Here is a 24,129-nt window from a genome sequence, read left to right on the forward strand (position 1 = left end):
ACTCCCCAACCGATACCGACACAGACCCACAGCGACATCAGATGCTCAAACGCCAGCGAATCTTCAAGCGTATGTGCATGATCGTTCGGTTGTAGATACTGCTCGTAATCTTGATGAAACAAACGCATCAGCCCGGCCTCATACATCCACCGTAGGTACATCGCCACCAGATCGGTCAACGGTGAGCCGCGGGCAAACGCGTACGACATGCAGTTGTATCTTGCCACCATCTCCGGCACAATGTACGATCGCTTGCGGCCACTGATCGGATCTACCCCAACCAGTTCCTTAATCCTCACCGAAGCTCTCGCGAACGTATCCAAATGGGCGCATCCGCTAGAGAACTCTTCGCACTCCGTACCGCGAACGCCTCGTGCTACTATAAGATCTCTTACGCGTGGTTCAAGATTGTTCAAAAATGTGTCCATTCCTTCCTCCAACGTTATCGGAATGCCCGTGGCGAAAAATTCCTCCAACGTTTTCGCATCCGGCACGAACCGGTAGGCAAGAAAGAAGGATGTCACCGTAGCGAGATACGACTCGATAAGGACGAAGCAAATGACCGCGAAACAGGTGCTGTAGAACGAAGGCAGCGGGGGGCAGGAACAGATCCACCTCAGCCACACACCCATCCGGGTGTCGTACTGCGAGAGCTCATTCAATACACTTATTGCCACTGCACAGCCCACGATGAACAGCCACACTTCGTACGAGAACGGGCGCAACAGCAATTGCGTTAGGTTGATTTCCCCAGCGCGTGGAGCGACCAGACAAAAGTAGGTCGCTTCGGCAATATACACAACGGGCAGAATACCCGCATCCACGTGTCTGCGCGTGAGCATTATGTCGTCCTTTATGCGACTCAAACTATCAACTATATGCACAACATCACTGTCACTATTGTCCGTCGGCTCTACCACGTGCAGTTCCAGTACGTACCCAAGTTTCTTTATGATAGTGAACATAACTGTCACATCTATACCACGATACTCTTCCCCTCGCAAGTATACGTATGGAAATGAAGTAAACGCAATACCGTTGATTGTTGACCTTTCATAACGCCACAGTCCTCGCCTCCACTCAAACACCGGTGCGTGTGTCAGCGTGCTGCCGATCGTGTGAACATGCCGGGCAAGATATAAAGAGTACTGGAGCACTGCCGCATGCCGAAATCCCGTCACACACCAGTACACGATGTTGTACGTTGCAAAGAAGTGCCCAAGATCGGCCGAAATCGTACCATTTCCGTGCCGCAGGAGAGCATCCTCTACCAGCACGAGGTATTTTCCGTTCCGAACGATTCGGTTAAAGTCTCGCAAGATCATGCTCAGTGTGTTGTACATGAAGCTCTGCAGCGGGAGGAGCAAAACAAAAAAAACACACAGATTAAAACAAAATCAATACCACGTAAAGTGGTCCAGTAACTCACACGTGTCCTACAATCCACGAACAATACTATCAAACTTGACTCATCGGGCATACCGATGGAGACGCCGCTCTGTACGATCACTTTAGGATATGGCAGGGCGAGATAACTTCGATAGCTGACCATTCCCTCCAAGCCTACCAAGTACAGCGTTCTCGAGTGTTGGCGAAAACATTCTTGCACAAAACGTATGAGAGCGGATGGTACCTTGGCAACTTCCGCAGTAGGCGATAGGGCACCGAATATAACTCCGATCGCTATTCTACACAGCACGAGGAAGATTCGGGACGACAACATCACCATGCGTTACTGGTACGCGACTGAGCGGAGTCTCGCCGGGACAGGGACACAAACTTTTAATTACTATATCTACAAGAATTCTATTGCCTTGCACTAATGATACGTTACTTTCGGATAGTAATAACTTTACACAGCTTGCTTTTAATAACCCTTCTTCTGTATTCTCTTCTGTCTGTCCGGTGAAGTGAAGTACTGTGTGTAATGGTTGCAAAAAGTGCAGTTGCTCTTATTCATTGACAAAACGAAAAACAATCTCCACGGTAGGAACTGCTTCTTCCCCAAACGGCGCGCAGTGCCCTAATAAAAGCGCAAACGAAGCCCAATTCCTAATGCCTTCGCGTATAGTACATGTTCGCGGGCGTATGTCCCACTTCTCACAACGCCCTGAAAATCGGCTGCCTAGAACAAACAGCGATTTTCGGCGGAAATTAACATATTTTGGGCATTTCCTTTGCAGGCCAAGCGTAAGGCCGCGTGCGCGCCCACCGATGTGACATTGTTTTGTTCTGTGCAACACAAAACGGCTCCCACCTGTAGAGATCAGGAATAGGATACCGGAATTGTTATGGACCAACCTGATGGTCCCGTAGATCGCCACCGAGGACACTCATCGGGCGTGGATCGAAGTGTGTGTGCGATCTATCCGCTGACCTCCCAGCGAACGCGCGCTCGGCACGTTGCGTGAATCCCGATCGGAGAAGAGAAAGATATGGCGCTCGCTTGAGCAAGGTCGTGGAGCAAAGTGTTTACAAATCGGTTACAAGTAAATTATAATAAACTAGGACATTCCGATTGCATCGTTTTAAAGGAAGTAACGCGATAACGTTTCTTTAGCGTTATTAGAAATAAAACAAAAATATAACAGTGGCGACGAGTTGAAAAAAAAAACAAATAAGACTTTTTCAGTGCAGTGCAGTTTGTACGAAAGGCATTGTTAAAGTGTTCGCGTGTGAAGTGCATCCTTATCCTGAAAAGAGAGGCAATTTCATCGAAGCGGCATTAAAATGTTTAATCCTTGTAAACGAAGTAGCCACGTGTAATCGAAGTAGTCTTTAATAGATTTAGGAACGATCGTTTCATTACAAGTTAGTCGCAAATCGTCCATTGACGAGAACGGTCGTATTAAAGAGAAATTTGTTAAATAAAAAAAACTTCCAAGGTATTTCAAAGAACAGAGTTCCTTTAATCCTGAAGGCGATGCCGAGATGGAAGATTAGCGACGTTTGTCTCTGAACGGTGCAAGGGCTCTGAACCCGGGCTTTCGCAAAGTGCAACGCAAAGTGCACCGATGCAACCAGCACAACCGTCATCGCAAAATCCCGTTGCTTCATCGGCACAAGCAGGACTGGTCATGAACGGTTCTGAAACGGGAATGTTTTTGCAAATGCTGAATCTTATGCAGCAGCAAATGCAGCAGCAACAGCTATCTCAGCAGCAACAAATGATGGCACACATGATGCAACAAACACCACACACGACAGCGCAGCCCCAACAACAAGCCCGGTAGGCTCAACAGTATGCACAGCAGCCCGCAGCACCAAGGAATCCAGAGCTGATTATGGATACTTTGGCAGGAAGCATCAACGAGTTTCGGTTCGAGGCAGAATCCGGCGTGACGTTCCCTGCAGCAGACAGATGTCAAGAGATGTCGTACCAGTTGAGGACCCTACAGTGATATCCTCACCGCCCCTACCATCATCATCCAACGGGGTCCGTGGTATGACCTCCTCACCGCCGTTACCATCTCCACGACCACGACCTGTCCAACGAAGAAGACGTCAAAGTCCAGCCCACGGTCAAATGTGGTATATCTGGCCCGCGAGATTATTGTATCGGGATGTAGTTAGATCCAAAACAGTAGAGCGCTAACATAATATTAGCGATGTATTGAATAAGTTTTAAGCCCTAAAAGTGCACAAATTTAATGCATAAAAGTTGTTGAAACAAGTTTGTTTAACAAAAAAGCATTCGCTATTTAATTTGTAAATTGTATGTATCGTGCATGGTCAAGAGCCGAAAGAACTCCGTTGGAGCCAAAGCCTCTATTAACTATTCAAACAACAACATCGTGTATGGACACTATCGTGTATTGGGCACATTTTGATGAATTCTTTGCAATAGACCAATGAGTTCAATTACTTCGGCCTTAATTTTCTAGATCTGCCCAAAATCGTAATTGAGCACTCAAAGAGTCTATTGAAAGGATTCTAACTATTTCTTTAGCATTTTTCATATACCGACGGCTTCATTTTCTTACCCCTGTTCAGGATGACCCTGACAACTAATGCTTGAAACCCACGATAACATTTTTATTTTATTTTATAACAACTTATGAGAAGCTGGATGGCTGGGGCATGTCATGAGGATACCGAACTCATGCCCCACCAAGAAGATGATCGACAGCGATCCCCGAACACGGGTATTAGGCGCAGGGGAGCACAGCGAACTCGATGGCAGGATCAGGTTAAGCGAAACCTGTCGGAGATCGGGTGTCTACATGGATGGGAGGCTGCGGCCAGAGACCATCTTGCGGCCAGAGCATCTTGGAGAATTATTGTTGACCAGGCCATGTCACATAGACGTGCTCTATAGTGAGCAGGCCAACCGAGAGAGAGAGAGAGAGAGAGAGAGAGAGAGAGAGAGAGAGAGAGAGAGAGAGAGAGAGAGAGAGAGAGATATGCCAAGATTAAGCTAGTTTAGGAAAACATAATAGAATTGGAAATTCTTCGATGATGCTGCTTTGATTCTTCTGTGCTGTGCAATGGGATAGGATCCGAAGCCCTTCTGAGGGATAATATAGGCTCTCCTATTTAACTCCTATCCGGACACGTGCAGAGTGGTAACATGTGTCATCACATATTCAAACTTGGGTACACGTACTAATTCCAACCCCTCGAAAACAGAGTCGTAATAAGGGATTTTTTTTCATTCCAGCCCTTTACTTGAAAAGCTTACTGACCCCTGAGTAAACTAAAAAAAAATTGTTGACCGATATGTCGTTCAAAGCTCCATTGTGTTTTGCCATCACTCGGCAGTGCAAAAGGATGATACTTTTATTGTACTCTTGGGTGCAATTAGCGACAATAAAACGCGTGCTTTTAATTAGTGCAACATCGATTGCTCCTCAGCAAATAGGGGTTAATATGCTCCAGTCCTAGGGCAATTCATTGCACACTCTTCGTACCAGGCATTGGGCCCGTTTTGTTTCCCACTTTACACCAAGCCTGTTTTCCAGCATTTCCAGCAACCTGACGCCTTCCTTTTAGAACTCTTTGCAGCCATCCGTGACCCATTTCCATGACAAACACACCGCACGATACGCCCCAACCGATACTGACACAAATCCACAGCGACATCAGATGCTCAAACTCCAGCGAACTGTCCACCACCGTGTGTACGTGCACGGTCGGCTGCAGATACTGCTCGTACTGGTGCCGAAACAAACCCATCAGCCCGGCCTCATACATCCACCGTAGGTACATCGCCACCAGATCGGTCAACGGTGAGCCACGGGCAAACGCGTAGGATAAATAGCTGTATCTTGTCACCATTTCCGGCACAATGTATGACCGCTTTCGACCGCTAACCGGATCAATGCCGACGTTTTCACTGATCTGGTACGAAGCCATTGCGAAGCTTTCCAGATGAGCGCACTGGGTAGAGTATGGCGAACACACGGATGCGCCAACGCCTCGCGCCATTATTCGATCCTTCAAGCGTGGTTCAAGATTCCTCAAAAATCTGACCATCCCCTCCGGCAACCTTATCGGTATGCCCGTGGCGAAAAATTCCTCCAACGTTTTCGCATCCGGCACGAACCGGTAGGCAAGAAAGAAGGATGTCACCGTAGCGAGATACGACTCAATAAGGACGAAGCTAATGACCGCGAGACATATGCGATAGAAGGATGCGATCGGTTGACGAGCGAAAAGCTGTTGCGCCAATCGTCCCAACCGAGTGTGCTGCTTGGAAAGTTCATCGAATGCGCTTATCAAAACCGTGCACACTACGATAAACCATCAAACCGTGCCTGAGAACGGACGCAGCAACGATTGCGTCAAGTCGATCTGCGTAGTGCGTGGAGCTACCAAACAGTAGTACGTAATGTCCGGGATGTACACGACGGGCAGAATACCCACATTCACGTGTCGGCGCGTCATCATTACGTCCGCCTTTGACCGATGCAAACTCCTAGTTATGACCGCGATATCGTTGTCTATACTATCCGTCGGTTGTAAGATGCGTACCTTCAGTTGACAGCCAATTCGTTCCATGACGGTTTCAAAAATGTTCACATCAATCCCACAAAACGGTCGATGTTTGCCCTGGAAGTGGGTGTATGGAAAGGATGTCATTGCTAGGGCGTAGATATCGAACGTGGCATTGCGCAACAGGCCGCGGTTCCACTCAAACGCCGGTGCGTACGTCAGTGGACCGTTCATAAAGTAAACGCTCGACGCAAAAAACAGCGTGTACTGGAGCTCTTCCGCCTGGTGCAACCCAGTCACACACCAGTACACGACGTTGTACGTTGAGAACGCAGATCCAAGCTCGATTGCGACCGCTAAATTGCCGTTAGAAAGATACGCGTCCTCCACTAGCACGATGTATTTTCCATTCCGAACGATCCTGGTAAAGTCACGCATGATCGCTTTGAATTGGATGAGCAAGTTGCTCTAAAACAAGGTTAAAAACGTAACCGTTAGTAAAATGGGTTCATAACTCAAAGTTAAGCACTGCAAAACACTTACCAATGTGCTGCAATCCATGTACATTACGATTAAGCTTGACTCATCGGGTGTGCCGATGGAGTAGCCGCTCTGTACGATCACTTTAGGGTGTGGCAAGGCAAGATAACTCTCATAAGCGGCAAGCTTTTCCAAGCCTACCAAGTACAACGTTCTCGAGTTATGATGAAAGCATTCTTCCACCAAGCTGGAGATTGTCTTGGGAATTTGCGTAGGTTCAGCTACAGCAGCGAATATAACTCCAACAGCTAGCCCAACTAATAGCATTCGCTTCCATGCCATCGTGCTTTGCCGGTATGACTGAAGAGTGTGAAAGTATCCTACTGAGTATCCTAAGCCCAAGATGACTTTAATTGCTATCCAAATAACGTGTAATGGTATCATGGTATTGACCTAGCCAATGATATGTTACTCTCAAAGCAATAGATTGCCTATATCTTCCCAATAATTATAATTATGTATTGTGTTTCCAGTGTGTTGCTTTCAAAACATGAACCACTCCGATCCTGGTGTGTCTCTTGGGAGAGATAATTACACTTCGAAACAAATCTGTTGCTACTAATTAGTGCTTCCGATAGTAATTACGACATACATGTATCCTTCATAGATGCTCATTTAAAGCCTTTCGGACCAGTCCCAAAATAAACACACAGCACGACACTCCCCAACCGATACCGACACAGACCCACAGCGACATCAGATGCTCAAACGCCAGCGAATCTTCAAGCGTATGTGCATGATCGTTCGGTTGTAGATACTGCTCGTAATCTTGATGAAACAAACGCATCAGCTCGGCCTCATACATCCACCGTAGGTACACCGCTACCACATCGGTCAGCGGTGAGCCGCGGGCAAACGCGTACGACATGCAGCTGTATCTTGCCACCATCTCCGGCACAATGTACGATCGCTTGCGGCCACTGATCGGATCAACCCCAACCAGTTCCTTAATCCTCACCGAAGCCCTCGCGAACGTATCCAAATGGGCGCATCCGCCAGAGAACTCTTCGCACTCCGTGCCGCGAACGCCTCGTGCTACTATAAGATCTCTTACGCGTGGTTCAAGATTGTTCAAAAATGTGTCCATTCCTTCCTCCAACCTTATCGGAATGCCCGTGGCGAAGAATTCCTCTAACGTTTTCGCATCCGGCACGAACCGGTAGGCAAGAAAGAAGGATGTCACCGTAGCGAGATACGACTCGATAAGGACGAAGCAAATGAACGCGAAACAGGTGCTGTAGAACGAAGGCAGCGGGGGGCAGGAACAGATCCACCTCAGCCACACACCCATCCGGGTGTCGTACTGCGAGAGCTCATTCAATACACTTATTGCCACTGCACAGCCCACGATGAACAGCCACACTTCGTACGAGAACGGGCGCAACAGCGATTGCGTTAGGTTGATCTCCGCAGCGCGTGGAGCGACCAGACAAAAGTAGGTCGCTTCGGCAATATACACAACGGGCAGAATACCCGCATCCACGTGTCTGCGCGTGAGCATTATGTCGTCCTTTATGCGGCTCAAACTATCAACTATATGCACAACATCACTGTCACTATTGTCCGTCGGCTCTACCACGCGCAATTCCAGTACGTACCCAAGATTCTTTATGATAGTGAACATAACAGTGTAGAGTTCGCTAGGTTTCACACCGGTAGAGTTTGGTTGGTGTGACGCGTCTTCGAGCGTATTGGACGCCCACCGTGACAATAAGATAAACCTTGGTCGGTGGTTGTCAAAAAAGTAACTAGATTGACAACGCCAAGGACGGGAAATTTAAGGGACGCCACTCGAATGCCGGAAAGTAACTACGGTGGAGTGATTTGGAAATATAGAGAACCCAACAAACAGTAACATCTATACCACGATACTCTTCCCCTCGCAAGTATACGTATGGAAATGAAGTAAACGCAATACCGTTGATTGTTGACCTTTCATAACGCCACAGTCCTCGCCTCCACTCAAACACCGGTGCGTGTGTCAGCGTGCTGCCGATCGTGTGAACATGCCGGGCAAGATATAAAGAGTACTGGAGCACTGCCGCATGCCGAAATCCCGTCACACACCAGTACACGATGTTGTACGTTGCAAAGAAGTGCCCAAGATCGGCCGAAATCGTACCATTTCCGTGCCGTAGGAGAGCATCCTCTACCAGCACGAGGTATTTTCCGTTCCGAACGATTCGGTTAAAATCTCGCAAGATCATGCTCAGTGTGTTGTACATGAAGCTCTGCAGCGGGAGGAGCAAAACAAAAAAACACACACACAGATTAAAACAAAATCAATAGCAAGTAAAGTACTCCAGTAACTCACCCGTGTCCTGCAATCCACGAACAATACAATCAAACTTGACTCATCGGGCATACCAATGGAGACGCCGCTCTGTACGATCACTTTAGGATATGGCAGGGCGAGATAACTTCGATAGCTGACCATTCCCTCCAAGCCTACCAAGTACAGCGTTCTCGAGTGTTGGCGAAAACATTCTTGCACAAAACGTATGAGAGCGGATGGTACCTTGGCAACTTCCGCAGTAGGCGATAGGGCACCGAATATAACTCCGATCGCTATTCTACACAGCACGAGGAAGATTCGGGACGACAACATCACCATGCGTTACTGGTACGCGACTGAGCGGAGTCTCGCCGGGATAGGGCCGTCCACACAAACTTTTAATTGCTATATCTACAAGAATTCTGTTGCCGTGCACTAATGATACGTTACTTTCGGATAGTAATAACTTTACACAGCTTTGCTTTTAATAACCCTTCTTCTGTATTCTCTTCTGTCTGTCCGGTGAAGTGAAGTACTGTGTGTAATGGTTGCAAAATGTGCAGTTGCTCTTATTCATTGACAAAACGAAAAACAATCTCCATCGGTAGGAACTGCTTCTTCCCCAAACCCTTTAAACCCCCCCCCCCCCCCCCCCCTCAAACAAAAGCTCCAACGAGAGCGCGCGAAAGCTTATTGTAAACGGTAAACCTGAATCGTCTATTGGTATGTAGGTAAAGGAGGTGTTTATGTTGTGTTGTAGAGGTGATAACAATCGTACGCAGATAGTACGATGATGATATTATTAGCGGTAAGATTAGAACGAAGTAAACATTAGTCGGCTCTTCAGGCTCAGGGGTTTGCAAACCTAATGGCAGAATATGGACCACATTGCTGTGAGTGTGTGTGTGTCCCGGAAACCAGTTTGACTTACAACAAGTTCCAGAGCCACTAAGAGCATAAGAATAAACTGTATACCTTGGGTGCATCAAATTTGCATAAGGATAGTATAAAGAGTTACCAGATTGGAGCAAACCCAATGTCAGTTTGACACTACCCATTCGACCCTTGCTGCGGTAGTGCGTTGTAATGATGAGGTAAGACGTTACAAGATTTGTAAGAAGTAGGAACGGAAAAGAGGTTAAAACGTATAAAGAAAACAAAGCCCACCGTAGATTTGGGTGAGCTGCAAAGGATCGACAAGGCGAATGTCAGTAGTCCACCAGCTTCTTGATCGGCTTCGGTGACCGATTCGACTGCCGGCTGGATGTCACCGCCCCAGATCCGCTTCCACCGCCGCCATTCCCCCTGGTGGTGGGCCGTTCGTTCGACCGCGAGCGACGACCGCGTGAACTGGAACGCGATCTTCGGCCACGGTAGCGACTCCCACCACCACCACCACCACCGTAACTACCGGACGACTGTTGCTGCCCATGGCCACTGCCTCCGTAACCGCTCTGGTAGCGCTCATAGTCGCCTCTCGTACGCCCATAGTCCGTACGACGGCTGCCTCTGCCAGCCGCATTTTGTCCCGCATCGCGCGAACCTAACCGTTCCCTCGATTTCGACCGTGACCGATCGTAGCGCGATGGCGGCGATCTTCGACGATTACGATCATCGAAACGACCAGCGCCCGTCATTGCTCCGCCTCGGCGAAGATTCATCGAGGGGGATGACATGCCGCCGCCACCACCACCCCCGTACCCTCTCGAGGACGAGATGCCCCCACCACCCGGGGCGGGAGATTCGCGACGTCGCAACCGACCACTATCGCCACCGTACGAACCCGACTGGTGCTCGGAACCCGCTGACTGTGCACCAAAGTTAGACGCACTGCGTAGTACCGGCTTTCGTTCGATAACGACACTGTTCCTATATCCTGCTCCACCACCACCACCACCACCACCGGAACCCATCGGTGGACCGCCCCCTCCCGCCGGCAGTGCGGGTGGTGGCCGGGAATGAAGCGACACCTTCGGTGGTGGAAGCGACGTTAACGGTGGCACTAGTAACGGGAGTCGACGGGGTGACGAGGAACCGTCCCCATCACCACCGGATGGTTGCAGCTGACCAAACCGATGTAGCCGTGACGCCTGCTGCTGCTGCTGCTTACCGCCCGCCTCGTCACCTTCGTCCGAGCTGCGCTCTTCCGAGCTGTGCGATTTGCTGTGTTCGCTCTCCGGCGTGCCGTACTTGTGACGCAGCTCACGTTGCCGGCGCCTCAGCTTCAGCGCCAGTTCGCGCATCTCGTCGTCACGTTCCTGCTGCTGCTGTATCTGGCGCTCCACCTTCTCGATCTCGGCCTTCTTGTCCGCTTTGTCTAGAAGGGCAGAGAGAGAGAGAGAGAGAGATAGACACGTTCCCATCATTACGATCCCACAAGCGGGGAGGACACAACGGCGATTGGTATACGGTGATACGAACTCACATTGTTTGTTCAGCAGGATCTGCATCTTGCGCTTGAGACGATCGCGCGGGTTTACTGACTTCGAGCTGGCCCCGGTACTGGCGATGCCGCTAGCCCCTATCCCGACCTGTTACGCAAAATTTTGCATGCGTGTCCACGCGCGTGTGTGTGTGTATGTGTGGAGGGAGGAAAAAGAAAACAAACGGTAAACTAGTTAAATGACCAACGCAGACGGCGATTCGGTATGAGCGATGTGATGAATTGTGACTCATTGGGGAATGTGTGTAGGAGTTGTGTATGTGTGTGAGGTGTGTATGTGTGCATGTGTTTAGTGGGTGTGTGTGTGTGTAGTTTATGAGAGAATGAGTGTTTCGTGTGCGATGGAATGCATGAATGATAATACCACACTTTACGCAACATTAACAATAAAGAATCAGCAGAAACCCTTCGGCAGGTTTGGAGTTTTGGAACATGGAAACTGAGCGCGTAATCTTATTCATCTATGCCACCTTGAGAGCTACATGAATTGGAGGTGCTTTACCGGACGACAGGCAGAATGGAAATTTAAACATGAACTTTACACCAAAATTTCGATCATGATTTTGGCAAAGATTTTGATAATGGAATAGTATCAATCAGTATCCGATCAACATCGATCCGGTCTTATGGTCACATAAGGTCATGAGACATAGCAGATATTCTATCGGGAAAAAGACTAAAAGAAACAAGAGCCGTTCGAGACGCCCATTACAGATTACGGATAACGTGTTGAAGAGTTTGGCACAAATCAGTCAATCGAAAACAAACGAGAGCGCTTATAGATGTGAAGGATAATATACCACCTGAGGAAAGCCCTCAGATAATGCCACCAATTAACAAAACACACACGCACACACGCATCGGAGGATTGGAGACAGAAAGGACGCAAAAGGCGGTTTTGCATTTTTTTTTTTTTTTTGCTGGTGATCGTGGTGGTGGTGGTGGTATTCGGAAACGATCGGATATAGAGGTTGCGGTTGTTTTGGTTTTGGTTTTCTGTTTGAGTTATTCTTACTGACTTTGGATTCGGGCGCGCTGGTTCCACCAGTAACCGTTTTACCAAACCTTAACGATGCGCTACCACTGCCGCCAACGCCCACGGTCGGGCCGACGACGGGCTGCTGCTCGATCGCAGGGTTTTCCAGCTTTTCCTGCTTGATCTTTAGTACCATCTCACCAGCGGGTCTGAATGGAAGAAAATGAGCATTTTTATAGGGTGTTAATTGAAGACGGTTTAACACACAAATGGGAAAGCAAATGGCACAGCAAATAGTGAAAGTGAACGAATACGCTACACGCTACACTCACTTAATGGTGCCGGCTCCCGGCTGGCTATCGTCCGCTCCCGTGGCTAGTTCCGGCGTCGGCAAAGCCGGTGGCAGTGTGACGGCCGGTTTACGATCACCGTCCCCGTTCGTATCGTCGCCGGACGTGCTCGCGTCGTCGCTCGAGCTTTCGTCGCCCCGCCTGCGTCCGTAGTACCGTTTGATGGGCACTTCCGGCTCGGGTTCGATCAGTGCCAGCGTTGGCAGGGGTTTCTTTTCGTCCACCGCTGCCTCAACCGCGACCGGCGGTGGTGGTGGCGGAGGCGGCGGAAGTACACCGAGTAGTGTGTGTGGCACAACGAGAGGTAGCTTTTCATGCGTGCCGACGACTGGCACGGCCGGTTGTTTGGCAGCTGCTGCTGTTGCTGCCCGTGACCCATCACTGTCCTGTGATTCACCCGTACGGAGTTTTGTACGCGACGGTTGCGCCCGGTGTACCGGCGGCGTTCGGGACCGTGATCGCGAACGTGATGAGGTAGAAGAGGAGGAGGACGATGAGGAAGAGGATGACCGTGCTGTACGGCGCCGCGTTGATGATGACTGGCCACCACCAGCAGGATAGCGACGCCGAGGGCTCCGACGGGACGCTTTCGCGCGTGTGCGCGAGTGTGACCGGGAGCGCGATCGTGACTTCGTTTTCGAGCGGCGTCGGTAGCGCGAATAGGTCGAGCGGCCACCCGCTCCACTCCGTCCGCCACTTCTCGATCGCGACCGGGACCGACTCCTTCCCACGGCGGTGCCCCGCAAGCGCCTTCGGCTTTTGCTGCGGCTGCGCTCCCGACTCCTGCTACGGCTGCTGCTCGAGGACCGACGGCGCCGTCCGCGACTTCTGCCCCGACTGCTTCGGCTGCTGCGGCTGCCGCTACTACTGCGGCTACCCCTGCCACGACCGCCACTGGCCGCAGCTGCCGCCGCCGCCCGCTGATACTGGACCGGTGGCTTGCGGTCGCTTTCCTTCGACTGGGCCTGCGTCTTCAGCTTCTCCAGGTTTTGCTTCACCTTGTCCGCGTAGCTGAGCGTACTGGTCGAGCCTTCCGGACCGCTGGCGCCGGCGCGCAGCCGGGCCGCCGCCTTCGACGTACCCGCAATGCCGCCCAGCGTGCTCATGTCCCGCGCAAACCCGAACGAAATCTTCCCGTGCGGCTGCAGCTCCTCCTCCCCACCGAACGAGGTAATGTACGTGATCTTGCCCGAGTTGACCGGCGACGGCGACCGGGAGCTGTCGTTCGCTTCCACGAACGTGCGCGGCACCAGCTCCTCCTTCGCCGCGTAGCTCGGCGGGCTAAGCGGCCGGCCCGCTACCTTCCGCTCCCGCTGGGCCCGCCGCTCGCGCCTACTTTTGCGCCCACTGAACATGATCTTCTCCTGCTCCTCCTCCCGGGCCATCCGCAGTGCGTCCGCCTCGTCCGCATCCTTCGTGAGGAAGGAGTAAAAGTCGTTGCTCTTCATACCGTACTGCCGGCCGCACGTGTTCAGCTCGTGCGCCTGATTCGTGCCGATCTTGTTAATGTCGATCGACACGTCCATGTCGAGGTCCGAGTCGGAATCGTCCTTCATGCACTCGTCGAACCGGGCCGCCGCCGCCGCCCCCGCCGGTCCCCCGGTCCCCGTGCCCGACAGTGGGGTGGCCGATGCTTCCGATGCCTTCTCGATCGCCGTCAGCGACTGCGAGAATGGGATGCTGACCGTTCCAACGCCCCCGGGGCCCGAACCACCCGGCAGCGTTTCCGTCTCTTCGTACGTGTAGCCGATCGCGGCACCGGCGGACGATTTCTTTTTGGCGGCCGCAGCCGCCGCCTTCGTTTCCGCCTCGATCTGGGCATTCACGCCGAACTGTTCCTCGAGGTAGAGCTGGTGGAGATACTTTTCCTCCACAATGCCTGCAACAGAGGTGGGGAGTGAGGGAAAGGGGTAAAATTGGGTCCAAACCACACACACACACACACTCGGCCGGCTTCCCGTTGGATGTATAGTTACCCACCGAGAAATTCGTTCTGCGCCAGCACCCGGTACCGCTCGTAGTTCATCGCACGCTCGTCCGCATCGTCCACGTCGGGCGCGTCCGGCTGGTCGGGCGGATTGGTGCGCGGCACCGGCGGTATGTAATCCAGATGGGCACGCACATCGAACCGATCGATCAGATTGTCCTTCTGTCCCTGCCAAGGCATCCTGGAGATGGAGGAAGCCGGAAAACGGAAGCAAAAAGACAAACATAAAACAGACCGCCCATTTTGTGTGCGTGTGCTGCAAGCCTGTTGAAAGGGTTTCTTTGACGCGGTCACCTCTAACCAAGCCAAGATGGTAGTAAGCGAATAGGATGGGGTAATTGTGTGCGTGTGTTTCCGTGCCCAGTGCTGTGCGGACAATTACGCTGCAATTACGCCGGGCATGGGAGAAGGTAAACAGGAAATGTATTTGCTACTTTACTAGGGCGTCCGGCAGGAACCGGCCCGGTCCCGAAACCCGGCCGGCGTCCGGGTGTGTGGCGGGTGGAAAGGGCTGGACACGCAGGGGAAGCATGTGAGAAAATTGCAGCGCGTATGAACGAACAAATCAAAGCAAACAGGGAGAGGGGAAAAAAAAGAAAACCAGGGAGAACCATCGCTCCCCGTGCGCATTGAATATCACTTGCATGATTGCCGGATTCTCCGCAGCTGTCGCGACGCTCGCATCCAGGTGTATTTTGCATTTGCGTCCGTGCACTTGAAGGAACTGTGTCGGGTCGGCTTTCTGCATTCGGGACGGCGTTCGGCGGCGAAGGAGAAAAAAAACGGGAAATTTGCAATCAGTACAAGGTCAACGGTGGAAAAACAACAAGGGGTCCTGCCCGGAACCGGTTCAGCGTCTCTCCCCTTCTCCCCCGTTCCCGGCACTTACGATACGCTCGTAGAAGTCCTGCCTCCGTTCGGCCCGCTTCCGATAGTCGACCAGCATGCCGCGGATCTTCTTCTCCTGTTTGCGCGCTTCGTGCCACATTTTTGATCGTGTGACCGTACGCTACAGGAACTGATACTTGGCTTCGTCGAATAGTAAATGTATGATGAATGGTGCTTTTGTTTTTAAGTGTTGCGTGCCCGTGTGGCGATCACATTTTCCCGCTGCTTGGTAAATTTCCCAAGCGTATCGCGCATCGGACCGAATTTTAGCAAACGTTCCTCTTTAACCACTTAACACAATGCAATATTTGTTTGGCACATTATCAAATAAGCACTTTTCTTCCAACACATGCCCGGCGTTTTTTTGGTAAAAAAAAAATCTTCTGAACAGCGACACTCCCCTCGCCGTACACTCTGTGCCTCTCTGTGTGCAGAGAAGATGCCGGTTGCACTGTTCAGCAGCTAAAAGTTATCGTTGCACGCAGAATAATGTTTGCACTTTATTTACAACCAACTGTACACGGGTTTTCCGATCACATTTTGGTTTCGAAGCAGCGGAAATGATTTTACTTTAGCAAATAACCAAAGCCGCACATTGCTGGGATGCGGCAAAGCGAGTGTACAATCGTTTTTGTTGTGCTTGCCTGCTTGCTTTGACAGTGTCGGCCAAACCCATCAAACAAACGGCCCACTGCGCGATTCGTGGTGCATTCAGTCGACATTGGAGGTTGGCTCTTGGTCGACTTTCAGCGACGGCGTTTCCCGTATCGTTCGAGTTTAACAAACAAAAATAAAACTTTTATTGTTGAACAATTTTATAAACAAACAACGGCACAAGTTTTAGCTTCAAACTTCTACATCATCATAATTGTCCAGAATTAACTAACACACACTGTAAGACCATCAAGCCAATAAAAATATTTTTGTGAAACAAAAATCTTGAAACATGTTTTCGAAACAGTGTTTCTACATACACCGAGATAGCAGCTGAGAGAATAACTGAGACAGCATGCTTTGACAGCGACAGACAGCATTTTCGGTGAGAAAAATCTCCTCGGCATGCAAAGCACGATGGAGCTGAGAAAAAATTGAATTTTCAGTTTATGGCGAACGATCAATTATAGTTAGAATTTTTGCCATCTTATAATCGTAGAAATATTAAATTATTAGAAAAAGAAACTTTTTTGACTTCATTTTAGCGATTCAAATGGATTTTTTCAACATCATTTTAAAAGTCTCATCTCGGCGCTCAGCACACACCGGCGTGAGAAACCGGTTGTCAATTCTCTCACAGCCATCTCTCAACAGCAGTCTCGGTATATGTAGAAACGCTCAAAGAATAGAAAAAGTAATAAAAAATTAAATTAACTTTTGTTGTTCTTGTTTACATTAAAATAATCGAGCAATTAGCCCATAATTCAAAGCTACCATACTGAACTGCACAGGGAATCTGAACCAAGGTGTATTAATATGAGAGGGTAGAGTTCTCCAGAGCATTTCACGACATGACATAACAATGCTGGAGGCTCCGGTGCTACAATCAGGAAGGACTGGATGGGATATAACAATTTGTATGCAATTTAACATATCATTTCTGAATGATCTCGCCCGGCAAATGCGATAAAAATACCCTAATCACCTTTTAAGTACATACATCTTGATCTGAACCGCTCGGTGGAGTAGCCTATACTGCCGTCCATCGACGTTCCGTCCTTGCTCAGGCAAGGAGTAGAAAGTAGTACAAGGGACGAACATCTCGACAAGCTACTGGACAAATTTACTATAGAGTGGAAGGAGAAGGCCTGAAAAAATGAGCGAGCAGCAATGATTTTTTTCCGTCGCTTTGTACAGCGGGACAGTGGGAATGTTCAGTGGGAATTCATCTATGGGATCGTAGCGCCATTGCAATGTATAGCGGATGCTAGCAGTACTAATTCAAATCGGCCAATAAGTCCGTTAACAACAAAATAATTGAAAAGAACGATGAGCTCAAACTTCCGATATTTATATTAAAAACAATTGCTAAATGCTTTGAAATATCTAATCAAATTTTAAAAAAAACATTACTAAAGCTATGTGATTTTTAAATTATCCTTAAAATAATAAATAATCTGATAAAAACTGTAATTTAAAAATCGTTGTTCAGTCGTTTTATTTGCTTTAAAATTGTTGTCCCAAAAATGCTTCCATGAATAAAAACAGCGTACAAATATTTTACTTTATTTCACCAGGACTCAACACTTCACCCAGATCACACTGAGCATGAAAATTGGACGTCAACGAGGACAAATCCGTTCCCTCGCTGGTACCAATCTGGCCGGCAGAAGATCCGTTGCTTTTCGTATCGCCGCTAAATGGCGTGTCACACGTAGAAGAAGAACAAACCGAAGCCACCTCCGAATCTGTATCATACTCATTTTCAGAAATAACCGGACCGCCGTAGTCAACCGTACCCAGCAAACCGTCGGATCTGCTCGATACGCTTTTTGAGGGAGACGGCAGCAGCACGGGAGACGATCGCGAACTGCAACAACTATTTTCCGTTATTGTGTTTGCTTGCAGTGATTGTAAAAATTTCTGCGCTGCTTTTTTCACGCTTTCATCTCGCTCTGGACGGGCCGCCGACAGTGTTCTTTCACGACCACCAAATTCACAGATCTTACGAATCGTTTTTGCATAGCGTGGATTGCTTTCGAATACGGTACGCTGAAATTTCTTGTAATCGTACGGCGGGGACGAGAAGGCGGGACGTGATGATGCCGGTCGCTCCTCGAAGGTGTGCTGACATCCGAAACATTCACACGATTTGGACCTCCGGGCGGATGATGCTGATGATGCTGGACGCATCGGAACACACTGAGCCGGGTAGGACTCATCCACCACCTTCGAGGCGCTGCTTTTAACATTCTGAGCAATTTTCACTACCTTTGCGCTTTCTTCTGCAATCTTCTGCAAATTGTCCTTGAGAGCTGCGAGATCTTCTGCCAGTTCGTTGCTCATTTTCATATTCCTTGACTGTATGTCCACGGCCGACTTCCAGATGCGCAAGTTATCCAGAAACCTGCTCGAAGACTGTCCGCTGAAGGTCGGATCATGATCGGATTCGGAGGTACCGCCGACCGCTGCCCGGCTTAACTCCGCCGGACTCCGAAGTGCAGGAATGCTCGAGACTTCCAGCAAACTTCGCTGACACTGTACGCTGGTGGGGAGTGTCTTTTCACGCACCGCTTCCCGAGATACCGAGTGTGATGTTTCACTGGAGCGATCATCTTTCCAATTCAAAAGCACTCGTATATCGTCCTCTTCAAGATCATCTTCCGTACTGGAGCAGCTAGAATCTTCATCAAAAATGTCAAGCGACACCTCGGGACGCTTCTTGGTAGAAAATTCCTTGTGCTTCCTGCTAACGAATGGATCTAAATATTTGTTCGGCTTGTTGTTGTGTTTTGTCAGCTTACAGACAGATCTAGGGATACGTATCATAGGCAGCCCACCGCCAGCTTCCTCTCCAGAGCTTATAACTTCCGTTGCCGTATTCTCTGACTCACTGTTTGAGTGTGCGTCCGGTTTATCTGCAACTTCTACGCGCAATTTAAACAGCTTGGGCGCAATTTCAGTTTCTAAATCCTGCTTAATATCCTCAGCTGCTCCATTCCGAATGTCTGTGTTTAAGTGTTTCACCGGAAGTGCCTGATTCAACTCAACGTACTTCACGTTATCATTTTGCAGTTTTTCACAAGACGTATCCCTTGGATCAAAGATGGCGATGCTCCCCGTTTGCTGTACCTTCAGATTTGCATCCCAACGTCCCTTGATAGACAAGCTCGGCAGGATGTGGCTTGTAAATCCAAGCGATTCTCCCGCATTTTCATCTGTATCTGGTGCTTTTTCTTCAGTCGTTGATTTCTCTACTGCTTCATTGTGATTTTTATCTTTTTCTGGAATTGTGGAATCTCCGTCTCCTCCGTTTACCTGCACCAGAGCCGGCTCAACACTATCCGGTTCTTGAGGAGGTGGTTCCGCTTGCTCCACTTGCTCAGTGACAACGTTCTCAAGATGTTCTGCATGATCCTTCGCCGCATCGGGATACTTTTCCGACTGCATCTGTATAAACCGGTCAAACAGGAGCTTGAACTGCCCATCAGAGAACGTTGGCCTACCCAAAGGCTTCCTGCTAGCCGTTGCAGCTGGCACTGTAGCAGGAGGAGGAGGCCGTGTTTTAATAGCACCCCGTACACGATGCTCAGGTGCGATGGGACACTTTGCCGACCGGGTAGCAGCAGATCGGACGGACGGTGTACCACCACCACCACCACCACCCCCAGCACCCAGCACATTGGTTCGCTTTGCACGCGGTGAAACAAAGTTCACATTGGTCCCTATACTACGTACCTCGGGCAGCGTTTCCACGGCAACAGTGTTGTTCAGCGGTTCAGTTTGAATGCTTCTTTCGCCCGCTGTTGACATCGTAACACGGCCCACTTCCGGATCATCGGACAAGGCTCCGGCATCATCCCTCGGGACGGTTTGTTGAATCACCGTAACAGCACTTCGACGCCGGTTCTCACACACCGTAAGTACCTCCCGCTCTACCGTCCTTTCAACCACAATCGGTTGCTTCCAAGCTTTCGGCGTTGCAACCTTCTTGTTAGAGCGCCTTTCCGGCCCACACTGCACACCGTGCTCATCGACCGTTGCGAAGGTTTTTCTCGTTTCACGGATAAATGTACGCGCGTACCTTATCAAATCGGCGATGTCTTCCTTGTCGAGCGCTTCCTTCTCGCAGGCCCGTTCCTGCTCGATCGACTCCACCGTAAGTGTGGCTTGTTCACCAAGCCTATCGAGCTCGTCGTACAGTGCCTTAAAGCCCGACCTCATTGCGCTGAGCGAGCCGAGCTCGGCTACGCTTTCGTCCTCCGTGAAGCACTCGTCGTCGTGTTCTCGCATCCTCCTGTGCAGTCATCAGTGTACTGAAGTGGATTGCAGGTCCTGCTGCGTTCGGCTGGTACGTCTAGGCTTGGTGTTAGCCGGGTTGCTAAGCTACCCCCAGCGCCCAAACAACGGGCTGGCGTTATGCATGGCTGACGACGATGTCGATATGATGAAGGTGCAAATGCAGAACTGCAAAGCAAGCACGAAAAATGCACATACACACACACACAATCTTGGTAGATTTTGTCAATAGGATTATTATTGTAGAATTTTTTTATATAATGTTTATTATTTGTTTCTCATTCGTTTCATATATAATGGTTCACTATTTACAAAAAAGGGAGCATGTTCGCCAGACTCGCGCTCTAGTGTGTTAATTTAGATTTCTAATGACTTCTTCGTCGAAGATTCTCCCTACTACAGCGTTTTACAAGTGTATCCCTTCTCGCTAACGCTGACTAATATGCCAGTTTGGGATGTTGAAACGATGAAGCGCTTCTCTCTTCTACTACACTGCATTTCCAACACTACCAAGGGAGAGTTGTGTATGGAGCGATCGAGCGATCGAGCGATGGTACATGCTACAGTTCCTTTCAGTGTTTCAATCAGGTATTTTATCATTGTCAAAGTTCAACGCGCACACACTCTCAAACACACACACACTTTATGCAGGCTTTTTAAATTGTGCAAAAAGGGGTTCGCTCTCTCTCTCTCTCTTCTAAAAATCATCCTTGTAATGTCTCCTACTGCAAGGTGATCTTGGGACGACGACCCCGTTTGCTTTACAAGTATGTACACGTATGGCGAGTGTTGTGTTCCAATGGTGACGCAAAGGCGACGACCACGGTGACAGAGGCCGCCTTCGATCTGGCTTCGTTCGGTGCAGGATCCTCGGATCCTCAGGTGCACCTGGAAGCTCCGGAATTATCCGTCGCTTCCGTTACACACAAAGCGACGATCGTGCACCGTTCGAACCGTTCCAGGCGTCCAGGGCCAGCTGCGTGTCCGTGTCGTCGCCTGGTGTCAGTTTTGCTTAATTAAATGTACAAATTGGGTGTAAAGAACGAAACGAAACAACTGTTCTTCCTGCAACTGTGTTGTTGTTGTTTTGGTTGTTGTTGTTGTTGGTGTACGCGTCTCTTCTCCACGTGGGCTAACTGAGTGGTCGATGGACGCTTTGCTAAAGAGTTGCGTCCTCGCACAAGGGTGAAACAGGAATGATCGGGTATAACAAGGGACTGTTCTCCTAACGAAACAAGAAGGTGATCGGTGCCCCCACCGCCCCACCCACTCGAGATGGCTCCTATCAGTAGTTGGTGGTAGTGGCCCTATAATGCTTCTGTTTATGGTTATGTAGTAATGCTTAACTCTGTTAACTTCCTCTGTCTCTCTCTCTCTCTCTCACTATCGCTCATTGCTACTATTTTCTTAAATTTGCTTTGCAAAAACCTAACAATACGCAGACCGAAACACGTGGCATGGATGTGTGGTTTTACCAAACGGTGGCCAATGCCTTCATCCCCCCATCAAATTTCAACCAAACGTTCGGTCAATGCTGCTAACGAAACGCACAAACAATTCCTATTCTGGGGAAAGAAAAACTTGTCACACCACACAAACACACAACTACTCTAAGGAACACTCTCCTAAGCACGAAACAACCTATTGGAATAAATTAATCACCTCTAACTGTTGTGTGGTTTAGGGTTAAAACTTTAGACAACATTCTCCTCCCATCCCGGGCGCAGGATGTCAATATTATCAATATTGCAAGTAATTCGAAAAACGCTCTAGTAATGGTAATAATATGCAGTAAAGGTATGCTAGGAAGGTAGAATGGTCAATGGTAATAGTGCTTGCTGGTAGTATGAAATAGTTGGTAATAAGGCCTGGGAAAGAAAACCGTTTTTAACCGTTGCAACCTATCTCGATCATTTGTTACACAAAATGGTCAAGAAGATCGCGCACCGTGGGCTGTGCAAACAAACGGTTCACGAAACAAACAAGTTCAAACTATTGTAGCAAGTAGTAGTTGTAGCTCTAATGCTAATGCAGCGCCCCACTATCGCTTGTATTGCGTGGCGCGATCGGTAATGATAATGATCTTTCTCCGACTAAACTGAGATCGGGCCTGATTAACTGATAACCCCGGAATGCGTCCCCCGGCTCACCAGCTACGGTCACGATCAATAAATCTATCTAAAAGTGCAGTAGTCCCTCCTTCCCTACTTAACGTACAGGCGGGCTGGTAAACTCAAATCCATCCAAACAATCGTCCGATCCTCCGCTTCGCAGTAACTCAAACGTGTTTTTTTTATACTACTATTTTATCTCGGCTATGTAAGTGCAAAATTCGGGGGGAGGGGGGGGGGGGGGTGGTGGTAGTAATTCTATACCATCTCTTTTTACATTACTTTAACTGCTATTATACTATTTCCGTTAGCGATTGAGGACACTCTACATGCTAATGCGGCTTGCTAAAAAAGGAAGTTGCTGCCTTTATACAGCAGCCGAGCAACACTACTAAACTCACTACTACAGTACAATACAATAATTTCCAAAATGCGACGATAATGGGTTGGTTTTGTTTTGTTTTGTTGTTTTCGCTTATGATTCGTTAGTATGTATGATTGATTGTTTTTTGTTTTCTTTTTTTTGTCTGTTCTTCTTCACTTCGGAACATTCATTTACTTCGCCCCTCTCTCTCCCTCTCTCTCTCTTTTGATGCTTTTGCATCATTGCATAGTAATTGCAGTTTGCGTTTGCGCTGCATTAGAATGTCCTCTCTCTCTCGAGAAAAGGGTTACTCGATTGCTATAGTAAGGATATTCTACATATCGTTCAAAGGTACGGTTCTTCTCTCTGTGCGTGTTCTTCTGTGGTTGAGTTTGGCGCTGTTCTATTAGGATCAGATCCACTGAACAACCCACTTCACCTCTTCTTCTTCTTCTGGGCAGCAACAGGTAACTTTACTAAAACGAAAACAATAAACACATAACACGACTAACGCAAACACAAATTATATTTAAAAACAAATACATACTAACATACACTAACATACTCACCGTTAGGGATCAAATCATTCAAAAAACCGAAAACGTTCAACACAAACGGAACACAACTGGAGGAACGGGGAAAAGTAACAAAGAAAATACGAAAAACCGCGGAAAATCGAACTAATAAAAACAAACAAAATCATTCCAGAAGAAAAACTGTATTATTTTTCACTGTATTTGCAAAATTGTATTCCATTATTCTCTCGCATCTTCTCTCGCTCCCTCTCTCTCTCTCTCTCTCCTTGCTCTTAAAGTGCATTCTGCGTTCCTGTTTTTTTTATTATTTACTTTCCCCTTCTTCCGCCCATTTCTGCTGGCGCGCGCGTGTGTACAATGCAATTAGAATTCTTTTTCTTTTCGCAGAATATGATAGAAAACTAAATTGTTTGTTAAAAAGAAGAAAAAAAGTAAAAAAACAGTACAGTTACAATGTGTTACAGAGAAATATTCTTATCCTCAAGCTACTGTACTTATATCTTTCTTCTGCTATCCCTTTTGTGTTTTTTACCTTAGCGCATATATGTACAAAAAACAACCAAACGGAGGACACCACAAAACGGGATTTTAAAATCTAAATAAAAAAAACGGAAGAAACTGTGTATTTGTCTTACTACTACTCTTTCAACGCGAAATCAAAACATTAAATAAACGTTCATTCGTCACAAACTACGGTTATAAATACGTACATAGTAATAAAATTAAAAATTCCCCCCTTCAACTGCGCTTAATTAAACGTTCCTCCTCGTTT

At 48.6% G+C, this 24,129-nt stretch overlaps 2 protein-coding genes across 2 annotated transcripts; both read right to left on the reverse strand.

Annotated features, from left to right (window-relative positions):
- Window positions 1-9,226: 9,226 nt before the first annotated feature.
- Window positions 9,227-16,042, reverse strand: LOC120950195 (CLK4-associating serine/arginine rich protein-like). The gene is made up of 7 exons (XM_040368029.2): window positions 15,395-16,042; window positions 15,150-15,247; window positions 14,499-14,686; window positions 12,501-14,397; window positions 12,212-12,377; window positions 11,175-11,280; window positions 9,227-11,066 (listed from the first exon to the last, which is right to left on the reverse strand). The coding sequence occupies exons 1-7, from the start codon at window positions 15,491-15,493 to the stop codon at window positions 9,958-9,960; spliced, it is 3,663 nt and encodes a 1,220-aa protein (XP_040223963.2). The 5' UTR covers window positions 15,494-16,042; the 3' UTR covers window positions 9,227-9,957.
- Window positions 16,043-17,520: 1,478 nt separating this feature from the next.
- On the reverse strand, window positions 17,521-23,402 carry LOC120961019 (uncharacterized). The gene is made up of 2 exons (XM_040384572.2): window positions 19,786-23,402; window positions 17,521-19,497 (listed from the first exon to the last, which is right to left on the reverse strand). Exons 1-2 carry the CDS (start codon window positions 20,338-20,340, stop codon window positions 17,608-17,610), a joined length of 2,445 nt encoding a protein of 814 aa, XP_040240506.2. The 5' UTR covers window positions 20,341-23,402; the 3' UTR covers window positions 17,521-17,607.
- Window positions 23,403-24,129: the final 727 nt, after the last annotated feature.

This window comes from Anopheles coluzzii, chromosome 2, assembly GCF_943734685.1.
Source record: "Anopheles coluzzii chromosome 2, AcolN3, whole genome shotgun sequence".
In the NCBI taxonomy this organism is placed as follows: Eukaryota; Metazoa; Arthropoda; class Insecta; order Diptera; family Culicidae; genus Anopheles; species Anopheles coluzzii.

Bases quoted from the DNA above. Each gene is read 5' to 3' on its own strand.
- LOC120950195 (XM_040368029.2), bottom strand. From the start codon at position 15,493: ATGTGGCACGAAGCGCGCAAACAGGAGAAGAAGATCCGCGGCATGCTG. The intron at 12,378-12,500 runs GTGAGTGTAGCG...TCTTCCATTCAG, and splicing joins CCGGGAGCCGGCACCATTAA to ACCCGCTGGTGAGATGGTAC. The intron at 11,281-12,211 runs GTCAGTAAGAAT...TTTGCGTAACAG, and splicing joins CCAGCGCGCCCGAATCCAAA to GTCGGGATAGGGGCTAGCGG.
- LOC120961019 (XM_040384572.2), bottom strand. From the start codon at position 20,340: ATGCGAGAACACGACGACGAGTGCTTCACGGAGGACGAAAGCGTAGCC. The intron at 19,498-19,785 runs GTACGTAGTATA...CGGTTTATACAG, and splicing joins CCGTGGAAACGCTGCCCGAG to ATGCAGTCGGAAAAGTATCC.